This window comes from Anomalospiza imberbis, chromosome 4 (assembly GCF_031753505.1).
Source record: "Anomalospiza imberbis isolate Cuckoo-Finch-1a 21T00152 chromosome 4, ASM3175350v1, whole genome shotgun sequence".
Classification (NCBI taxonomy): domain Eukaryota; kingdom Metazoa; phylum Chordata; class Aves; order Passeriformes; family Viduidae; genus Anomalospiza; species Anomalospiza imberbis.
In genome coordinates, this window is record NC_089684.1 from 23,278,080 (window position 1) to 23,300,220 (window position 22,141).

General features: G+C 42.4%; 1 protein-coding gene across 2 annotated transcripts; it reads right to left on the reverse strand.

The window, feature by feature from the left end:
- Positions 1–317: 317 nt before the first annotated feature.
- DAPP1 (dual adaptor of phosphotyrosine and 3-phosphoinositides 1) lies at positions 318–21,109 on the reverse strand. Of its 2 annotated transcripts, XM_068187507.1 has the most exons (9): positions 20,994–21,109; positions 12,359–12,481; positions 9,552–9,685; positions 6,769–6,899; positions 5,411–5,458; positions 5,114–5,176; positions 3,160–3,245; positions 2,559–2,646; positions 318–1,556 (listed from the first exon to the last, which is right to left on the reverse strand). In XM_068187507.1, the coding sequence occupies exons 1-9, from the start codon at positions 21,053–21,055 to the stop codon at positions 1,506–1,508; spliced, it is 786 nt and encodes a 261-aa protein (XP_068043608.1). In that variant the 5' UTR covers positions 21,056–21,109; the 3' UTR covers positions 318–1,505. The 2 variants fall into 2 exon arrangements, with proteins under 2 accessions (XP_068043608.1, XP_068043609.1); XM_068187508.1 differs by lacking the exon at positions 5,114–5,176.
- Between the last annotated feature and the right edge of the window lie 1,032 nt (positions 21,110–22,141).

Here is a 22,141-nt window from a genome sequence, read left to right on the forward strand (position 1 = left end):
TGCTGTGCTTCAGTTTGTGACACCATGTGCTGAACTTGTTTCCAGTGTCTTGTGAAGCAACCCTTGCTGTGAAAAATGGAAGGCTTTGTGGTTTCCCTACAAGGAAACCAATACAAACTCCATTTCCAAGCCATGTTCACAGGACACTGATGCTGTTGGAGAATATAATCTATCTCTTCCCCCTATGCTGCCTCTCTCACACAAACTCAGCAAAGGTTTTTAACTAAATGGGAGATGCCAGTTTGTTAAAGCTTCATTAAGGGAGAAAGGAGGACAAAGCTTTAGCAATACAGTGCAGGAATATAAAAGACCTGTGGTAGTTTTATAATGACATTTTATTCAGAAAACAGTCTGTATAAAAATATTTACAAATACTTTGAATTTCTAAGTTGAAATAAAATGCTATTTATATGTCCAAATCTAGATTTTCTTTCTTCTGTCAATGTGCTTTTGCCTTCCTCTTCTGCACTCTTCTCCCAGTAAAGGCAATTACGAAACACCTTCTGCATGAGCAATACCAAACATAGACTGCAGTGTTGCATAGCAGGAGAGGTTTGTACATGCTGTTTCAGCATAAATTTGATTGTTGTGCAGGGAGTGAGGGTCCCCCCTCTTTGCTCAGCCCTTGAGGAGGCACAGGATTGCTCAGGGGATCTTGCAGCTGGGTCAATCTGGTCTTGAGCCTCTCCAGTGTGTCAAACTTTGCTTCCAAAATGTAACATCTGTTTAGAGTACAGCACCAACATCATGGGATCCCACTTCTTGTCTCTCTAGTAAGCCACAACGCTGTTAAATGTGTGTCCTATGAGTGCCCGGAAGCAGCTACTGTTTCTCATAACCCTGGTTTGTATACAAGTGTGCTTACATGTTACCTACGGATGCTGTTTGAAACAAACATACCCTTGTAACCATCACTGTGGTATAAAGCTAAAGCATATAAAAATTTGTTTGACCACAACTAAGTGTCACACATCTGTCACTTTGAAAAGGGCCTTGAAATACTACTCTCTGGATTGCAATATAGATACTATTTACAAAATGTAATTCTGTCATATTTCTTTCGGTTTAAAGCCTAAACAGGCAATAAAAAGGTATTTAATGTTTCCAGAAAGGACCTGTTTTAAATAAAAGGTTCAAGGTTACAGAATATGATACTGATGCTTAGTTGTGATGCAGCTTGCAATAAATTAATGAGTGCTCTGAATAACCCCAAAAATTTTGAACAGTGACCACTTCTGTGGTTAGATGGCAGGTGTTTGAATTAAGTGCATTACAGGCATACACCACACATATCAAGCCCACACCCTGGTTCTGCAACCATCCCCACGTGTGACTCGGCAGCCCCAGAGCACCCAGAGCTGCAGGATCCCGTGTGTGCAGAGCTCAGTGACATCTGTGTGGGGGCACAGACAGCACTGGAGACGTGAGGCTGCCCCCTGGTAAGCAATGCCTTCCCCGTGGAGAGATGCAATTCCTGCCAGTGGAGCAGGAGTGCTGGCACACAGCTAGGAACGGAGGGTGGCGTTGCGCTCCTCCAGCTGCTTCCGTATTTGTGACTGGAACAGAAAGACAGCCCATTACTGCTTGTCTGCGTGCATGTGGATGTGGGTGAGTACAGCCCACCCAATTTCTGATCTTTTTTAGGAAGTAGGGTTTTCAAGCCTTTATATTGTCTCCTTATGCCTGCCATCATGACCCAGGACACGCAGACTGAGCTGATGATCCATATTGTTTACCAAGCACATATAATGACATCCTTAGACATGGAAGTAGTTTTTTTCTTACTAATGAGTGTCCCTGTAAAAGTGCATCCCAAAAATGCTGAAGTGGATTTGCCGGCAGATACATTAAGCCTCTGTGTGTGGCACTGATGAGGCCACACCTTGACTGTTGTGTCCAGTTTTGGGCCCCTCAGTTCAGGAAGGTGCCTGAGTCCAGAAAAGGGCAGTGGAGGGGAAGGGGCTAGGTCATAAATCCTATGAGGAGCAGCTGATGGAGCTGGGCGGGGGGATGGGGGGTGGTTAGCCTGGGGAAGAGGAGGTTCTGGGGTGACCTTATCACTAACTCCCTGAAAGGAGGGGGTAGCCAGCTGGGGTTTGGTCTCTTCTCCCAGGCAACCAGTGACAGGATGAGAGGACATAGCCTCAAGCTGTGCCAGGGGAGGTTCAGACTGGAGATCAGGAGGAATTTCTTCACAGAAGGGGTTGTTAGATATTGGAATGGGCTGCCCAGAAAGGTGTTGGAGTCACCATCCCTGGAGGTGCTTAAGAAAAGACTGGGTGTGGCTGTGGCACTCAGTGCCACGGTCTAGTTGACAAGGTCCTGACTGATCAGAGGTTGGACTTGATGACCTCAGAGGACCTTTCCAACCTAACTGATTCTGTGATTATGTGAAAACTGCATATTCCAATCTAGCTGGCCTGGCAGCCAGAACAAGTACTCCCTTGTTGGAGGTGCTGAGAACTGTAGCACTTGGGTGCCCCAGTCCTGGGGGGGTTATGCTGGCAGTAGCAGGTGCTGCTGCCTGGGATGCCGTGTAACAGCGCACATCACCTTACCAGTTTCCACCGCAGGATTTTAATCCACTCGTCAGCTTCTATCCCAGTTTTTGCACACAGGTAGTATGTCCTTAGTGGGAACACTAAACTGTAAGTAAACAAAGCTTTCTTAAGTCGCTAGAACAACTGGCAGTTCTCCCCAAAACTGAGCCCAGCTGGCCTGTGCCAACAGTTGCTGAGACACAGCAGGACAGGGAGGCTGTGCTGCCCTTCAGCCACCAGGAGGGAGGTTGACCAAGAATGGGTGACAGCCATTTACAGCCCAGAGTCCTTAAGGATAAGGACCTTTCTATGGATAAAAGACCCACATTTGGGCACAGAAGAGGTTACCATGTGACCTGTATCAGTGTCTGACCCCAAGATCCATGAGTCTAGGTGATGATTATAGATGCTTACAGAATTAAAAATGCCTACTACACACGGGCCCACTTTTTGCCAGGAGTAATTTGGCAAAGGCATGCAGGACTGACAGAGATTGTCTGACAGAAACAGATTTGAGAGTTAGAGGATGAGCAGGGTTACAATCACCAAGGGTTTACATTTCAAAATTCCCTTTCTATTTTGAACTTCCCAGCAACATGGAAAAAATCCTGCAACCTACCAGAAACAATTGACTCTTTCCTGGGAATAGTCAAATTGCACAGCTGAGCATTCAGTTAAGTCAAGTGCTCGAATTGGCTCCGTAGCCTTGAAGAGAAAATGTTTTTAAAATGTGGACACATGAAAACAGAAGATAAGGTTATCTCAGTTCATCTTCAGTGAATCTAGACCTTTACAGGCACCACCACAGGTTTTTCCAGGCATAGTTACAATGTCTGTAACACTGTAAGCACAAACTAGCAAGCATCACATCAGTGGTATGATATGAAGTGAGCTTAATATGAAAAACGCAGGACAGTTCACATCTGGACAAGCAAGAGAGGAGATCCGTGCTGCGGGAATGTTTGAGCTACATGGAAGCTGCTGAGGGTTTGGCTGATGCCTTGTAATGTAACTGACACAGCAGCAAATCTGGTACCGCTTCCAGCTAAGGTTTACAGAGACAAAGGCATGGGTATAGGTCTTATCAGACCAGCCAACTGTTGGAGATTGAATTAATTCCTAAGTGCCTTAAAAGGATGAAGCTGGGTAAGGAGAAATGTAGAAGTGAAGTCAAAGTAGTGCTTGCAGCAGAAGCGATAGGTTTGGCTGCCTGAGAAGCATATGCGCACAAACACACACACACATGTATGTGCATAGAAGTTTCTTTGGACAAGCTCAGGTGCAGAGACAGATTGTGTATAACAGCAACCCATCTCCCTTAGGAGTTTCACTCTCCCGAGGTGTGAGAGCTCTTCCTCCATTTGTTTCAGCCTCACACTGTTAAGGCCTTAGAAGAGGCAGCTTGAATGCCTTCTGCCCAAACACCCTCAGCTGTTTCCATGGTCCTTCATCAGGTGTATGGAGGTGTCTGTTGCTTTCCCATCTTCCCTTAATATTTTTGCTGACTCAGTGGCTGTTAGTAATACCCTACATTAGAAGGAAGCCCCTTGGGTTGTGGTGCGATACTAAATAGTGTCCCAGGATCAGCTGCAGGCTGCCCACCTGTAGGTACCTGCAGCCCCACAGCAACAACAGGAGTGCCAGGAGACACTGGAGCTGCTGCCTGGAAGGAGGTCGTAGTCCTGACAAACATGGGAATTCTTCTTGCCTGGTAAGTCATTAATGGCTGCTCTTTGAAATGCTATCCTGCAAACTTAATACAAGTTATGTTGAACTGAAAAGAAAACTGATGGAAAACCCTGCAAAAACATAAGTGTTTAGAAATAGTAATGTTTGGTGAGAGAAGGCAGTTGTCTGCTCTTGTGTAAAAATCTGTTAGAGGCTTGAAATAGGGCTTGGCAGAAGTGAACAGCTTGGCTGTGTTTATGAAGGAACTTCAAACAAAGGCATTGTAAGGGCAAAGAAACTCCAGATGTGTCTCATCTTTGCTCAGATCAAGAGAGAAATGGAGCAGCAGCTGTAAGGATGCTGCAGGTTAATCTTTTTCAGAAGGAATTTTTAAATAAATCCTTTGAATGCAAAGGATACTACCAGTATTTTAGAACTATTTTAGCAGCACATTCTCTGTCAGGTTGTGTCTAAGCTACAAATAAAGGTTGTGTTGTGCTGTTAGCTTAAAATCCACTTAACAAAGCAACACAAAAATGTATTCCAGGCCAGGCTGGGCAGGCCTTGGAGCAGCCTGGTCTAGTGGAGCCCTGCCTGTGGGGGAGGCTTGGAAGAAGAAGATCTTTGAGGTCCCTTCCAACCTATTCTGTGTAGAAAATCCCTGTAAACTCTATCCAGTAGCTAAGACTGACAGAGCATAGAAATTATTTTCCAGCTGTAAAATTTGCTCTCTCTTGTAGAAGTCATCAGCAAAACTGACTTCACTTGACAGGTTTGACCCTTCTGACAGTTTGGGAAGCTCTAGCTTGGAAAGCTGTGATACAGATGTGAAAAGCCAGAGATACAAGGAGGATGCAGCTGCCTGTGTAGATGTTTAAAAGGTAGAATTAGTGTTTGCTACTTACTGTCTGGTCTTTGAAGTACTTAAGTTCATTCCTATGCAGTGTAAACCACCTTGTTTTCCAGCTCTGAAAGATCAAGAATGAATGGTAACTGTCTTGGGAGAGTTTAGTCTAAAACATAGGAAAGAAAAACTTTCAAAGGTGCTGGCTTGCCCTGGTTTACAGTTGTGCTTTGTTGTTGCTCAAAACACAAATTGTTCCTCTCTGCAGGGAAATACAAGTGGAGCAATTTCAGCTCCACGTTGTCTTAACTTCTGTGGGAGATCACAGAGTGGAAGTAATAAGAAAAGTTTTCTTTACCTTGACTATTTTGCCTTGTTTTATCAAATATCCTTCTTTGGTACCAAGCTGTGAAGTAACAAAGAAAGGGATTGGGGTTAGAGGCTGAGCTCTGCTTCTACTTTCCACATCCCCCTCTTTGCCTGCATCAGGAAGATGGATCAGTTCTTTGGGAAAGTCCCCATATCCACTTGCCCTCACTTCAATGCTCCCCTTGGGCAGATCCAGCCACCTTAGGGTGAACACAGAGCTGTGCTGGCTCTGAAGGCAGCCTCCAGGCTGTGCCTCCCTCAGGGAGCTTCTGCCCTGCACCTTCTCAGCCAAACACAGCCAAATAGCTGCAGTTACACTTCATTTAGGAAAGTTGGATGGTTGCCTTGGTACGGGTTGTGACTAGGAGCATATGGGGTTTAACTGACAGTGGAATTATCCCCAGAAATGCTCCTCAAATACAACCAGGGGAAAGTGCTGCCTTACTGAGCTGCTCTCTTCTCTCAACCAGGCCCATGCTTGACAGGAAAAACCTGTTATGTTCAACGTGCTTTTTGAAAAATTGGGGTTTGAACTTTTTCTCTGGCATCATGAGTGATACTTGGACCTTATGACTTCTTAGATACTGAAATTCTCTGAAGGGACCTGGCTGTAAGACCTCTGAAAAGCAAAATCTTGCCAAGTTAACACTTGTTCTTGAAAAAATATTACCTTTTTATTGGTGGTGTGTGGAAGTCAAGCTTCTTTGGAGGTTAAAGTGCAACTCAGTGATGAAGGGTTGGTTGTGAGACACATCAGAAGTGGTTTTTCTTGCAAACTTCATTAACCCATGTTAACATAACTCTTCCTCTTTCCCCCCAAAAATAGAGTATATAATTAAAATACTTTCCTCTCTGTTCAGAGAAAACTGTTCTGGAGAAACCACCTGTCTCACCTAGACATGAGTTACAAGGGATTTAGAGACTCTAATTGCTGTTCAAGTGAGTCTCAAATGCCAGAATACTGGGCCCAAATGTATATGATGATATTTTTTTTTGTGTATGCATTTTTTAAAATTCATTATAATTTTAATAACAATAAATTATTCTAAAAGATAACACAAGAATGAAATCTTTCACATATTCTTTGTTTGGATAGTCAGACTCACCCAGGTCAGCTGCAGACAATGTTTTTCCAGGGACAGCATTGAAGTGACAACAATTATAAAAGCCTTTATTTGCCATGGGCCTGTACTGAGCAAGCCTGTATTTGTTTTGCCTTGTTTGGCAAAGACTTCCTGTATTTGCAAGCCCATAAAGGGATTAATAACCAGTCTTACTCCATAGCTCACTCCAACAATCATGCTAGACTCAGGCCAGAAGCACCCCTCCCACCAGAACACAACTTACTGAGGGAGCATTTGGGACAAGGTCACTTTCTGTCCTTCCCGTCTGCATTGCAGTGTGAACTCGGACAGACTCATAAATGGAAGGTTCTTCCACTTGCCGTGGGTAGGGATGCTTCAATACAATTAAAGTTCCTGGACAGAAAAGAGCAGGAGTAAGGCATCTGGCAAGTCCAGCTTAGAAAATAACTTGTCAGTAGCTACATCTCTGAAAAATGGTTAATTTCACCTTTCTTAAAATTAAAAAGGCAGCTGTGAAAACTGTAAATATATGTTACCTTTTCAAAACCTTTATCCTTGCAAATGCTTGCATGAAATCTCTTGACTCATTAAATTCCTTTCCTGCCCCAGAGGCTGGCATGGAGGGCAGGCAGGATGCTAAACTAGATAGGAGGCCATAAGAGTCATTGGGTTTGCCAACATCCCACTAGCTGGTACTTAAATCATTTAATGTGCCAGAGCTTTGGCTACAGGCTTCCTAACAGTAAACCCACATTACCATCACCCTCAACTGTTTTTACCACAGCTCTTCCCAGTTAAACTTTTCATTATAGCCATTCTTCTTTTTCTCCAAGTAAGGTCACGTTTATTGCATGTCCCCTGAGAAAAAACTGCATTCTCTATAGTGAATGTGTTGTACTTTTCAAAATAGTGAAGAACGTCCTTGAAATAGTATCTGCTCCACTGTCTAACTCCATTCTTTAAAATTAATGTCACAGCATACCAAATGCTGCTCCATTTCAATTTTATGCTGACATTGTAGTTCTTAAATAGGAGAGATGCTAGAACTGGTAACAACTTGGACTTGAAACCTACAGATGTATGAGTAATTTACAAGTATTTTGTAATGGGAAGAGCTAAAAAGAGAAGTGGAAAAGTTGTATTTGAAGTAACCAGCTGAAATCTGTTTGCAGGCACAGGGGGTGTATGCAAATGTGATCTATTCAACTTGCTGTACATGGAAAGTCAACATTAGTTTATTTCTATCTGGCCTTGCAGAAAAATTATGCTTTACCATTTAAAATAAAATTGAACATCTACATCACCATTCCAGAGAAACTACTCCTGAGCTGTTGCATAGAGTCAAGGTATCATCATCTGTACGCCATGGATAAAAAGCTCCATTGCAGAAATGAAAGAACTAATATAACATTTTATACAGTATTTGTTTTCTAATAAGTTCTCTGTGGATTTTTTTTGCTCCACAAAGACAATTGTACAAAATAATCTGGTAATTATACACAAGATCTAGCAAAAGCTGTGCTGTAGCAAGATTATTCTGCCACATCTGCATCTGCTGATGCTTGGATTGAAGTTGACTCTGGTGAGCCTCTACCTCATTTTTGACAAAACATGGTTATGACCCAGGAGAAATCTGACACCTGTATCTGAAGGAATATTGCCTGAATGTAAATTCTCTCTTCCTCTCTACTGTTTTCCATGGTATGGTAAGGTGGAAGGTTTCTTGATATGACGTTCAATTTTTTTTTTTTTTTTTTTTGTACCACATCTGACTTAGAGGTTTCACAGAACCAGTAGAATCTGATTAGGAAACCTTAAGGTTGATCTCATCCATAGAGATCAGATAAAATATCTTGCTTATTAGTGTCTGTAGCACATGCAGTGAAGGAGTGAGGAATGGGGAAATACAAGTTTTATGTCATCTGAAATCTTTACAGAGCTAGGCCTGTGGGTGCATGCCTGATTTCCCAGGAAAAATAGCTCACTGGCACAGAGGATACATGTGGGAGCTCTGTGTTTGAACCATTCTTGAAAGCAATTTAAAAAGAGAGTGTTTTGAAAGATACAAGTGCAAGATTGGGTGTACAACTACATTTTTCTTGGGGGAAGAAATTGGCAAAGGAGCCCTTGAATTTAATGTTTGCGTTAGCAGAGTACTGGTGCAAATTTAGTGTGTGACATGTTACGGTTATTGCATGTGCCATCTATCATTTAACTGGGCTCTTGCATGCATAATTAGTACTGCTCTGAGATATTTGTATACACTTGCCACAGAGGACACTGAAGTTTTTGGCATTAACTTGTACTGACATGTCTTCAACTCTTACACTTGAAGCTAAACATAAAACTGACATTGCCATGATAATATCCACTTTGTTTCTCCAGGGAATCTAGTTTGATGGTGTTCAATTCACTTGTAGGAATCAAGTTTAGTATTTTGACCCTTTAATTCAGGCAGCACATTGGTTGGTAGAGAAACTTGTGCTTTTCTCTCTCCTCTTAAAAACAAGAAAAATCACTGTGATGGCAGATGGCACTGTGATGGTGATGGCACTGCGGGCAGAACAGGAGAGCTGGTTAAAAAATACATTCCCTGCAGGAAAGAGGAGCATAACACTGTAGGCTCCTTCCCTGGACAAAGAATAGTGAGATGAAACAATTTCAAGTTGCTCTTCCACTTATTCTTATTGGGGGATTTCAACTTCATAGGTGAATATTTATTTCCTCACTAACACTGTGCTTTGGTTTTGCTGTTTTTGAGAATGTTCTAATCCTCCCGGTATTTTGAAATGCTTCCTCCTCTGAGAAATTGAAAGGAGCTCATAGCCTTGGTTAGCAAAAGCCCAATAAGCTTACATGTGGTTTATCTTCAAAGAACTTGAAATATTTTTTGAAGTGGAATATATTTAGATACAAATACAAATGTGAATTTATGAACACTTTAGCAGAAGATCTATTTGTTAGCACAACAGAAGTTCCTTTTAGTTAGATCTTTCTGCAGCATGGCTACAAATGTGCTCATACACACAATATGTTTCTCCTTACCTGTTTCACTTCCAATTAAAGGCTGGTTTGCAAAATGCATAACCAATTCCTTCAAGCTAGAAAATTCATTAAATCCAAATTTGAATGAAGTTCCTGTGTGCTCAACATGGAAGTGTTTCACAGAATCTTTACCCCTAAAATAAAAGAGGAAAATTTGTCAAGATGTAAATGCCAAAGGCATTTGGCACATACAATCCTTAAATAGCATCTTTCACTACAGGGAATCTGACCCAGATCACAGACCAATCACTGTCCTAGTAGCAATACTACTGCCATTACTGTCCCTCACTAATATTCAACACATCTGAAAATCAGATTTTAATTGCTGACTTACAGATATGAGATGATGAAAGCCTAGAAAGGCCAAGCTGATTAATTTAACTCTTGCATCAACAAAAAGACTCACAAAAGAGATTTCAAACCTTCTGCCTAAATAGGATAAAATGCTTTCACTTATTGGACTTCAGCCTCAGTATGTTTTTCAAGTAGCATCCCAATCTCACTGAAAATGTCTTCTGTTTCCCTTTGGAAAATAGGCTATCTCTGTTTTGCACCCAAACACGTTCAATAACTTAATTTTAGATACCTAGTGCTTTAGAATTTGTTTGCTTTGTTTCTGTATTTGGATGATTGGTTCCACTAGGATGGGCACTGACAAACATGAACCAGGGTCCTTGTTCTGTAAGGGAAGTGACAGCTTTTGTTTATGAAACCTGATGGCATTTAGAGAAGTGTGCAAGGTCTCACTTCCTGGGTAGGCAATTATTTTGACTTCAAAAGACAGTGGAGCACTTATTGCAAGTATTTCTCCAGTGAAAAAGTTACTTTTGTTAATGTTACTAGCACCCAAAGTAAACTTACATAGCAAATATACTGAAAAAATGTGGTGAGGAAAATGAATTATAGCATCTCTTTCATTTATTGCCCCTTCCAAAGATGATTATGATTCCAAACTGATCTTTCAATATTTATCTCTGAATAATGAGTATTTATGATATTGTAGAAAACAAAAGAAGAAGGCCTTTATGGGCTTCCCACATATTTTGTGCTACAGTCAGCTGGGGCACAACAAGCCAAGTACAAATGCTCAACACCAGGGAAGAGCTGCTATGACTCTGCTGCAATTACATGGTTTCCATCTTTTTGTTTAATTTCTCAAGACAATGTTGCACTGAGAGCAAATTCTACTCTGCTTCCTACTTCCTTTTCAAACTGGCTCGTGTAGCTGGGGGAGGGGATTTCAGGCAATATGCGATCTCTCTTCCTACAGCTGTCAATAAAAACCTCAAGGGATGGCTAAGCATTTTTTCCTTGAAAAACCCCAAACGATAATCATGGCCAAAGTTCCTTGTGAGGCTGAGGCAGAATATAAAGTAAAAGCTACAGAAGATATTTTAGGGCAGAAGGAAAATGACAGCTAGAATTGTTGAAGTTATCTTTTTTACATAAATATATCAGAACAAAACTGAATTACTTATTCTAAAATTAAGTTTTAATATTAATAAAAAAACTGAAAGAGAACATAACATTAACCAGAAGAAAAATTGTAAAACATTTTAAAATCAAAGTCAGTATTCAAAGAATATGTACCACCAGAAACAATAGAAACTAAAGAACAGAATAAAAGATCTGTTGGGCACCCTTTGTACAAATGGCTGCCTATAGTGGTAATAATTTCAACAGTGTGTGTATAGGCACACTTGCTCCTAGATCTTCTGTCAGAAGTGGGTGAAAAACCTCATCATTGCCTTTCCTGGGGAACAGGGTACGTGCAAATCGGACTTTCCTCAGTTCCCAATCACCTACTCTTCCAAATTGTAACAGCTCCTGGTACTGAATATGCAGAAAGCCACAATCTCAAAGGCATATGCTGTGCTCCTGTCAGGGGTGGAAATCACCAGCAGCATTACACGTATCAAAGTGATTTTAGAAAGTTACTGTGGTTCAGCTGAGTTGTGGTCATGAATTGTTCAGAGGCTCAGTTTGCAGCAGGAATGAGCTTCCATGCACCAGCTTAAAATTTTGGTCAAGGCTGCTTTTATCACACAGTTGCCAACGTTACAAATATTTTTAGGGCTGGTTACCTCTACCCAGCCAATGCGCAGGGTAGAGGTGTGTCTAATGCATCTGTTCTTCAGTTTCCTCGCTAAAATGTTGTGGCTTCTCTCCTTCTGGGAGATTCTTTAAATGTTATTCTGTAGTGAAGTAACCAGGCCAGGCTTCCTCTGCTCTGTGTTGGTTGTATCCTGAACAGTTGTGTCCTAAATTGTTGTAATTGACTTCAAGGCCCTGGCATTGATCACTCACAAGGTGCTATTCAGTTAAGTCAGACCTGGCTAAGACTGAACTTTAGCACAGAAGAGAGGAGTAAAACCAGTCAATGTCTGGATCATCCTTCAGAGGTGATAGTTCCTATGCAGGGATTCAGAAACTAGTAAGATTAGTACCTGTTAAATGTTTGCTGCTGTCCTCATCATAAAACTTTTCTACTCCCATCAGCTGTTTCTTAAGCTCTTTTAACCGACATGCAGATTTTTATTGTGCAGACTGAAAATTTACAGCCATTCTATAGAATTATGTTTTCTACCAATAAGATTAAATCATAATTTGGAAAAATGAGAGCAGTTGTCAAATCCAATCCAATTTTTTTTCCTCTAGCAAAATATCATTCAGTGGAATTACACCAATAGGAATATATTTCAAAATAGTTTAAGCCTAGGGGAAAAAACTAAAACCTGTAATGCATGTGACATTCAAACATGGAAGTAAGTGCAGCATTAGATTAGTCCACTCTGTCCATAGCCTACCTTACAGAGAGGGAGTACAAATCTTCCCTTTCATTACTCTTCCTCAAAAGATAGCTCCCATCCTGCCCGTTGGAGAGCAGCAGTGCTTCTGCTGCGTGTCGGGTGAGATTGTCATGGTACCACCTGGGGAGACACAGGGGGTTAAAGTATCCTTCACTCCACTCTTGACTGGCTGATGCTGCTTTTTGGAGGAGGATTAGAAAAAGCAGTGTTAGTTGCAGTCCTTCCTCTACAATTTTGAGTTGCCACCCTCCTCACAGGCACTCACAGTTTACACAGATCTGTGTCCCTTGCAGTGGCTGCCTTTTGACACGGTCAAAAAACTATTTTTCATTATCACAAAGTTGTGCACTAACAGCTGACTGTTTTGCTGGATCTAAAAACCCTGCAAATTCTACTTGCATGAGCAACAAATTACTCAGGTCTGTGCTGATAAGGTGAAAGCCGTTTTTGGGGGTATACAGAATCCTTTGTCTATTTTCAGAAGCTATACTTCCTGATATATGTATGGTTTTTGGTGCACATCCTCTTCTGGCCAAACAGGCAGTGCTTAAACTCTTCATAAACTCTGTATTTCCCTCAATGCATCTTCACTGCCAAGAACTGCAATTAAATACGCTTGCCTAACCTTGGAATTAATGGGAACAAAATTAACTGACAAAATTTCAGTGAAAATTAAGATATCTTGCTATTGTTGCCTCTTGGCCAGGTATGATCTGAACAACAAAGGAAAACATCTAAACATTGTTTCAATTTATCTTCAGTGAAAATTAGCTTCATTTTTATAGAAAAAGTTTTGCAAGGACTTCACAGGCAAAAAAAAATCCTGCAAAGAAGTCCAGGAAGTGTAGTTTATGGGTTTGTTTCCATTCAGAATGTTCCACAATGGAAACACCCAATTTTTTACAAGAGACAAGGATCTCACTGGAAATGAACCTGAGACTGACACAAAAAGCTGGAGCTGTAAAAGGTGGGAGCTGAAATCCTGCAAGGCACATGATAATAACCATAGCCATGCACACACACATGAAGCTCTGGAGCAGAAGGAGGGAGGGTTACTACACCCAAGGCTCTGCTGAGAGCAAGCTTCCCTTGTCTGTATGTGGAGTGGTGCCAGGTCACCTTTCCCTTCCTTTTAAACGCCTGTAGCATTGGGAATGAAGCTTGTCACTGCTTCAGCCAAAGAAACACAGTTTCACTGAAAGCAGAAGTGCCACCTCAGCACTTGCCACAGCTTGTATCATGGCAGTCTTTGACATGAAACCAGGTGTAATTGTATCCTCCTTCTCCTTAGCCGTTCATCCCAAGTTCCCACCAAACTTGGCATCTCACACAAAGCTTTAACTCTGGATTTGGACGGCTGCCTATTTGAAAGGCCAGCTGGCTGATGAATTGCTTTATGAGAGACTCCAGACTCTTAACCCAGAGGAAGAGAAGATCCATGTGAAATTCAATACAGGCAGGGCACTGCTGTTTTGGCTCTAGAATGTGGTCCATCTACAGAGTAGAATAAAATAATGAATATTTAAAGAGTCAAAGAGTCATCCTCTGGAGCACCTGTTAGCCAAAATCCGCTTTGGGATTAACTGCCCAAGTAAGTAACAAGCAAAGGTCAGATCATTCCTGATGTGGGGAGGATCGTACCAGCATGGCCAGACCTGCAGCTGAGAACGCAGTACTGTTTTGGGTGGGATTTCATAACATTATTTGGCTCACTTCTGTGCAAAAGATGCAGATGTTGAGAAAATCTGTGAGTGGTTGTTGTCATAAAGAAGGCAAATTTAATCTGAGGTTACTCATAACTGTGTTGTTACCTTATTTCAAAAAAAAAAAAAAACTTTTACTGAAGTTTTGAAAGAGAAGTCACTTATGTTTAAAAAATTCTGTGTTTAAATCCACACTCTCTTTACACATAAAAAACCAGTGACTAATGAAATGTTACTACTATGCAAAAAAAAAAAAAAAAAAAAAAAGATAAACCAATAACAAACCCCTTCATTGGGAAAATAATGTTGTTTGAAAGTGCACTTTTAAAACTTTGCTGACAAGTCTGTACTAGTTTCTTGCTGTCTCAGACAAAAATCCCTCAAATGTTACTATGTTCCTCTTGTTCAGCTCAAAAAATCGAAGTGGATGGGAGACAGTAATGCAGATCTTGGTGTCAAAGAGACTGTTACACGTAGTTTTGGGTTTTTTTCTCTTCCTGACTGTGACAGATGGTTTGATCAGGTTACTTCAATATTCCACTGTGAAAATGGTCCCATAAACTTTGTTCCAGCTGCATAAACACAGGTAAAATATTAAAATTCTGAAGAAAATTTAGAATTTGCATCACAGACTACCAGGAAGGTAAACAAGTGCACACCTATGCAGTCTGCTCTCACAATCAAGCCTGAGCTGACAGTACAAGTAGAAATCACCAGGACTAAAAATAAACCCAAACAGTCCTGTGGTTAGACACTACTAGGTATACTTCAGGTAAATTTAACTATTTTTCACAGGGAGAATCCTTCTATTTATCTGTCTCAGAAAAAAAACCCTTCTAACCAGTTCATTGAAATTGGCAGGCAAATCAAGATGGGAGTTATGGCTCATTTGGCAAAACTGTAAAAGGCAGTCCACCTTCAGCTGAAGTTTAGGTTGTCTTCTGAGTTACACCTAGGGCAGGAAACTGTTGATACAAAACACAATACTGTATCTACCTTCATGCTGTCTGAAAATGAGACATCAAGGAAATTAAAATGCTTTACAAACATGCATCTCATTGAAGCCCCTAGAAAGCCCTTCATAAAGTTGAATTGTCTTAAATCTTTGGTTTTGAACATGGTGGATAATGTTGGATAATTGGGATGTTTCTGAAGTCCTTCCAAAAGTCATCTTTATAGAGTTTTGTATTCACTACAAAACAAGTCCAGAAATATGCTCTGTACTTTGACACCTTTCAGACTGAAAACCATCATTAGTGTAAAAATTGCATGAGGTTCTTGATTGAGATTTCTCTGAGAAACGCAAGAAATAAAATAAAAGAAATTCCTTCCTTGCTTCAAACCCACTTCTTCTGGCTTCCCTTGGCCTTGTATACCCTCCTGATAGGTATACAAACTTCTGGGAGGTTTCTCTTTTCTAATTATTTCATTTCTTCTATTGAGAATAAAAAGTGTGGTCAACTTTTTGGGGTTCCCTTTCTACAGTTTGACTAGCAATCTCAGGCTCAGAGTTTATAGCTGCTGTTATTTATCCATTCTTGTTATTTTAACTTCTTCCTAAATGATGTTAAATATCTTTATCCCGTTCCATGTAAGCAAGCTTGTGTTGATGACCATGCCATCCTTCCTGCTCTTTGGAATGGCCAGTGAAGGCATGTCTTAGGAGGGGCAAGCACAGCCAGTCAGATCATTTTTGCTACCCTTTGAAAAAGAAACCATTTTCAGACATCAGCCTATTTATGTCACACTGCATTGGTGATGGCATAGAGGAAGGACTTCACTGATGGCTTTTACAGGAAGGAGGAGGAAATGAGACTCAGTGCCCCAGAACGCCCAAACTCAGCAAAGCATACAGCCTTGCCCTGAAGATCTGCCCCTACAGTCACCAGTGGGGTTCCCCATGGAATAAGCTGGTGGCTGCTGTAGTACAAGCCATGACTGTGCTGACCAGCTGTGCTCCTGCAGCTGTGCTGATCATCATAACTCCAGAACAGGATGCACTCACGTTAAAATCTCCTCTTAAGAAGCTCTCTCTGTAGTTAATGCAGCAGCTACAGCTACCTACACCATGGTGAAGATCAGGAATACATTACAGCAAAGTCTGGGGTGGGAAACTCTCTGGGTTAGAACATCATCCTCAAAATGTTCATTCTTTAGCAACCCAAGCTGTTCCAATGAAAAATGTTAAGGAAACTTCATTTCTGTGTCCCCTGCTGATGAGTGCCCTTAGGTATGGCATCTGTCATTTCTGATAATGCTGTTTTCAAAGAAATCATGTGGATGTTTTGCAAAACATTTTGCCTGTGTAGATAGGGGCTACTGAATGAACTTGTAGCTGGCATCAGGTGGATAAACTTTTTAACAATAACAGAATACACAAGGAATACAAACACTCATCCATGAAAGGGTGAATGCTGAGTGACTTGCATAATTCTTTTCTGAGCCATTTTTATGTGCAAACTGTGTAACAACCAGTAGAAACGCTTGCTTTTCTTCCTCACAAAAATGAAAGATAGTAGCACCAGAAGAGAGCACAGCTGGGAGTTCTGGCTGCTATTTGGTGTAAGTTTGGAGTGATAACTCTGTGGTATGCCCAGCTAACAGATAAATGCAGTAGGCAGAGGTCACACTTAGTTTTTGTGTCCTTATCAGATGTTCTCAGACAAAAGTTCTATCCAGGTGTAGCCTGGATAGAATTAGAAGCCATGTGCATGTTTGGCTTGCTTTTGTGACAAAATCAGGCAATTCAAAGTTCCTTCTGTGAAGCAAGAAGGAGATTCTTGGTGTTCAGCTGGGTGAGCTATGCTCTCTTCCCAAAAGCTCCCTCCTCTGCTGCAGCAGAGGTAATAGTGCTGGTGCTCTGTGGTGGGTGGAAAGCACTTGAGCTCTCTGAGATGCAGGAGCCAAGCAGAAACACAGCAAGTCTAATTCATCTCTTGTCCACATCTGAAAGGTAACAATGACCCAGATTACTGGGAAGATGAGCCACATGTCCTCCCGGTAGAACTTCAGTCCAGTAGTACTCACAGCAGTTATTTACCCTCAGTTGGTTGACTAGATTTTTTTGTTGTTTGTTTGTGGGTTTTTTTTGTGGTGGTAGATGTTGACAAATTTTGTGTTTTGTTGTTTTGTGGTATTTTTTTTTTAATTAAATAGATCTTCTACCACAAGGAGTTGAATTTGCTTACACTTTGAAACTATATTCTAGCCTCAAAGATGTATTCCCACTCTTAGGTTAAAGCAGTAGTCCACAGTACTGCTTGATGGAGTGCATGGGAAAGCACTGTCTTATCTCCTCTGGCTGGGTGCAATGCTCTTCACACGCCTGTGCTCCAAAAATGACTGAAAAAATGACTCACTAGTTCTCTATTTTTGGCACTCTGTATTTCAGCAACTTCCAGCTCTTATCTGTCAAGTATAGTAGTTTGGGATTTTAATTTTTTTTTCCTAATATCACACCCTAGAAGCATTGCCCATCATCTAAAAATTGCAAAAGGGTTCTCTGTACCTCACATCACTGAAAGTGAAGTTTTGGCCATGTTTTTAATGGTGCATCAGTTGACAGAGCTCTAGCGAATCTCCAAAAGGGCAAGAATGCTAAGAAAGAAGTTACAGGTGTCAGGCAACCAAACTGGTATTTATTAGACATCCTTTCAATGTGTTACACTGAAATTCACAAAGCTGTGTAAAGTACTTTGCTGGAATACAAGGAGGCTATTATATGAGGGAAAATATTTTTAAAATAGAAATAAGAGGAAATAACATCATTGTATCCAGCCTTAAGGTTTGTCTTCTAACTGTAGACTTTCACTAGTTCAGCTTCTGCTTTTCACTTCAATTTTCTCTCCTCCTTCGTTCAACTGCCTTCATTCTGATTTTCACCCATTATTTGGCCCACTTTCTAGTCACTTTAATTTTTATCTTCCTTAAATTAGAAAATAGAGATGAAAAAAATTCTTATCACCCTTTACCCTGTTCAGTCTAACATGTTCCTCCGTTTCACACTTTTATTATCACCTGATCTAGGCCTGTGGCTTAATTTCTCCTCTGTTGCTAAAACTAAGCATGAAATGTATTGTCTAACCTTACAAATATCATCTGTCGTGGTATTGTCAGACCTGAAAGGGCATAAAAGTTCTGCTGCCAGGGGTGACAAAGTTTGGACTGTAGAAGGAAAAAAGGCTACAAAAATTTGTTTCCTTTTGCCCTGTACCTTTCACTTTTGATAAACAAAGTGTCACCCAAACTGTGCTGTATTGGGATACAAACTGTGCTACCAGACCCGCCTGTAATTACTGGGATGATGCGATACTCCACATTCTCATCTCTTGCGCAAATAACTGCCACGCGGAATTCCCCAACCTCACGCAGTGCGTGCTCAGCCACAGGAGCTCCATGCTGCAGTTTTCTGGCTGTGTTTTCAGCTCTAACAGCAACAAAGGCAACTGGAAAATAGATTGACTCCAGCAATAACCAAAGAGGCCTTCAGAGAAGAATCCCATTGTCAGTTTCCTTTTCCTTTTAAGCCAAGGTGCTTATGTCTCTTCTGGCAAACTTCGGTGTTCCCGTTTAAACATTTTGGTAGATTTAAGGACAAAGCTAATGGGTGAGGCAACAAGTTTTTAACAAAGTGTTCTGGTTTTGATCTTCCGTTTCATTAAGCATTAGGTCCACCTATATATACATCAATACAATGAAGCTGACTGTAATCTGAATTTTCCCTACATTGCTGACAACTTTCCATTCTGTTGAGCAGCTAACCTAGTAAACTACAAGCATATCCTGGTGCTCAGCCTTTTCTCTTAAGAGTAGAGTCCTTCCCCTTTCACACTTCTTTAAACCTTATCCAACTTCTTTGATTTTTGCTACAGAAAGCAGAAGCTTTAACATAAACTGCTCCAAATTCCCCCCCAAAGGTATGCGAATGTTGAAGCTGCTTCTCATTTGAATGACCATTGTCTCTGTTGGACACACACTCCTCACCAGAACCAGATCACCAGTTGTGCTGGACACTGCATCAGCTGTCAGGAGAACTCTGCACTGTGAGAGTAGGGGACTAAGTTTAGGATGGAAAACCCTTGTGATGACTGAAAATTTAATTGTATGGTCTGGAGTGTGATACACCTCCTAGTCACAGCTGAAAAAGTATTTACATTAAGAAATCTTTCAGATTATGCTACAAGAATGTCTGCTGCGTGAGGACTTCTTTTGCATCTTTAGGCAAAAAAAAAAAAAAAAAAAAAAAAAAAAAAAAGTGGCTTTAGTACTAGCTGAAAATAAAGGGCCTTGTTTAATAATTTGAAGGGACTCTTTTGCCTGGCATTGCTTATTCAACTTTAACACATTTAACTCAACACGCTTCCCTGAAGGAGATGCTGAGTGTTCTGTGGGAGGGTGAAAAGTTTAGGTTTTCCATTGAAGTGGAAGTAAAATAAAGAAGGTACAGCTTTAAAAATGCATATCTGTAGCCCTCTAATTTGTACTTTTTCCTTCTTATGGGTACCACATTAAGTACCATATCAAGCTGTATTTCTACAAGACTATCTATGAGGATGAAGTCCTTGCTGTTCATAGGCAGATGTTACTGGCATATATTAAGTCAGACCACATTGTGGAAATCGGTAAAAGTCTGGTAATTGGGAATCATGCTTCCCACAACAGCTGCAACTAATTTTTCTTTCCTTCTTCCCTGTAGACTCTGTTTTAGGATAAGCGTAATCTTACAGTTGTAAAGAAAAAGTATAAAATGGCTACTCTGGGTACCACTGCAAAGTGACTTTACTGAATTTTGTACCTGTTAGGTGCTTCAGTTACCAGGCATTTCATTAAAACGTTCTTTTAAATATGGGAAAGTAGTACCAGTGTGGAGGTAGTGAACAAATTGGACTGCAACAAAGTAGCTTGGAAACTCTAAGTGAATGAATCGTAAAAATAGGCAATGAATTGGTCCAAATCCACAAATACACGGGAAGCAAAACACCTTTACTTTTTTCACCAGTTCTTTTTGAATGCAGAGCTGACACCAGAGCCTTTTTGCTTTGTCAGAATGATTACTGGCCTTTCCTCTGCTTTGCCTCCCCTTTGCTTTGCTGCCACTGATCCCACCCTGCCTGCACCCACCCATGTTGCTCCTCCAGCCCGTGTTTCTCCTTGCCCACGGCAATGATGCTGGTGACAAAGTGACCCGAGCCTTCCTCCTGTAAAAACCAAAACTAACTGGCAGAAAAAATGGGCGAGCCACATACGACAGGGAACAAGGTCTTTTGCAACCTTCGGCCTTCCTTTTTGCTCCTGGGCTTTTGCATTTCGGTGAGCATGATGTTCTCCTCGCAGCGGCTGTGAATTGCCCGCTGCTCTCCCTCCTGAAGCCCCAGGCACCTTTGAGAATCCTGCTGCCTCCCGGGGCCCAGCAAGGACAGCAGCTTTCCAGACCAGAGCCCAGGCCAAGCTACAAGGAGGCAGCTGAAGGGATGGCACCGGGAGGGCAGGGATCTGAGGACAGGCGTGGGTTTGGTGCTTCCTGGAAACGCAGGGAAGTGGCACGGCACAACCCGGGCTCTATCCGATGGCAATGGCTTCACGGCCCCAGAGGTTCTCCGCGGGAAGGTGCACCCCTGCCGCCAGCTCTCCTCTACATTCGAGCCGTGTGCCTGAGCTCTCGGTTTTCTAACTATTCTTTATTTCTCCCGGTCCCCCGTGCCAGCCCCTCACCCCTGCCACCGGGACGAGGCGCTGGGCTTCTCCGAGGGCGCACAGCACGCACGGAGCGCTTGGGCGGCGTCGCTCAGACAGACCCGGCGTTTCCTCCTCATCCCTCACTTCACCACCGACATCCACCAGCCAGACCCAGCGGCTCCCACCCCGCCAGCCCCGTCGGGTGTCCCGGCACGCCCAGGGCTGTCACTGAGGGTGCCCTGGGTGCCGCTTACCCGAGCGCCATCAGCTCCCGCTCCAGCGGCGCGGCGGGACGCGGCTCCCGGCGCTGGGCCATGGTCCCGCGGCTGCTCCGCCGCCTCCGCGGGGCTGAGGAAGTGCGGGCCGGCGCCTCCCCGGGCGGGGCCCATCCCCTCCCAGCCCGGCCCTCGCCGCCCCGCAGCGCCCCGGCCCGAGGGTGAGACCCGCACCCTCGGCAGGAGCAGCCAGAGCCTCCCGGCTCCCAGCGGTGCCCGGTGTGCCTCCCATACTGCTAACACCTCGGTTTATGGCCAGAATAATTCATATTTCCCGTTGCTTTAATCTGTCCCTCACAGAGGTTCGTATTCCAAAACGTTTCGTTGTCCGCTCGTTTTTCTCCGGCGATCTATCAATGAATGCCCCTCGCCTCTTCTGTGTCCGCCGAAGTGCTCAGCGAGGAAATCTGTGGAGGTGAAACTTGTGAATTATTCTGTAAGTGTCAGGTGTTCAATCCTGTCCCCAGCCAGCCCCCAGAGCCCAGGGGGGCTGTGGCTTGCCCCTCTGAGCGCATCTTTCCATGGCCCTGCCGCTGGATTGCCAGGGAAGGGGGGTGCTGCTTGCCCAGGGTCTGCCTCGCCACGGCCCCGGCACCCTGACCCGCTGATTGCCGTGGTGATCCTCCGTGCAGGCTTTGAAGGGCTCACGCTGTCTTTCTGAAACAGGAATAGGAACATAAACTGCTAGAAATGTACAGCTTCATTCCCTCTTTGGAAGAACCAAGAGAACTGAGCTTCGTGGATGAGAAATTTCTGAGCATTATCTGGTGTATGCTCTTTTGAATGCTTAAACGATCTCCTGCAATACTTGAGGTTATTTGTATTCTCTGATACTTCATGGACAGTAATTATTATAGGTGTGGCAGATTCCTCACTAAACTTTTTTGACAAAAGGACAGGACTCCACAAAAAGAAAAAAAAAAAAAAAAAGGAAATGACAGAATGCTCCTTTCCAGTCATACCAGTTATCCAGTACTAAAAATCAGCTGTTTCCAGAGAAACTGGTATTTAAAGAGGATGAAACAGCTACTTATTTTCCCATAAGCAGTCATATGAACTGCATACTCAGTGTGGAGCTAAGAGTCATTTGGAACAGGAGTTTTTAGCCTGCAGCACCTGCTGGTCTT

Coding starts and splice junctions, on each gene's coding strand:
- DAPP1 (XM_068187507.1), bottom strand. CDS start 21,055: ATGGCCCAGCGCCGGGAGCCGCGTCCCGCCGCGCCGCTGGAGCGGGAG. Junction 5,177..5,410: donor AACAAGGCAAAATAGTCAAG/GTAAAGAAAACT, acceptor TTGATCTTTCAG/AGCTGGAAAACAAGGTGGTT. Junction 3,246..5,113: donor AGTACTTCAAAGACCAGACA/GTAAGTAGCAAA, acceptor TTTCTCTTCAAG/GCTACGGAGCCAATTCGAGC.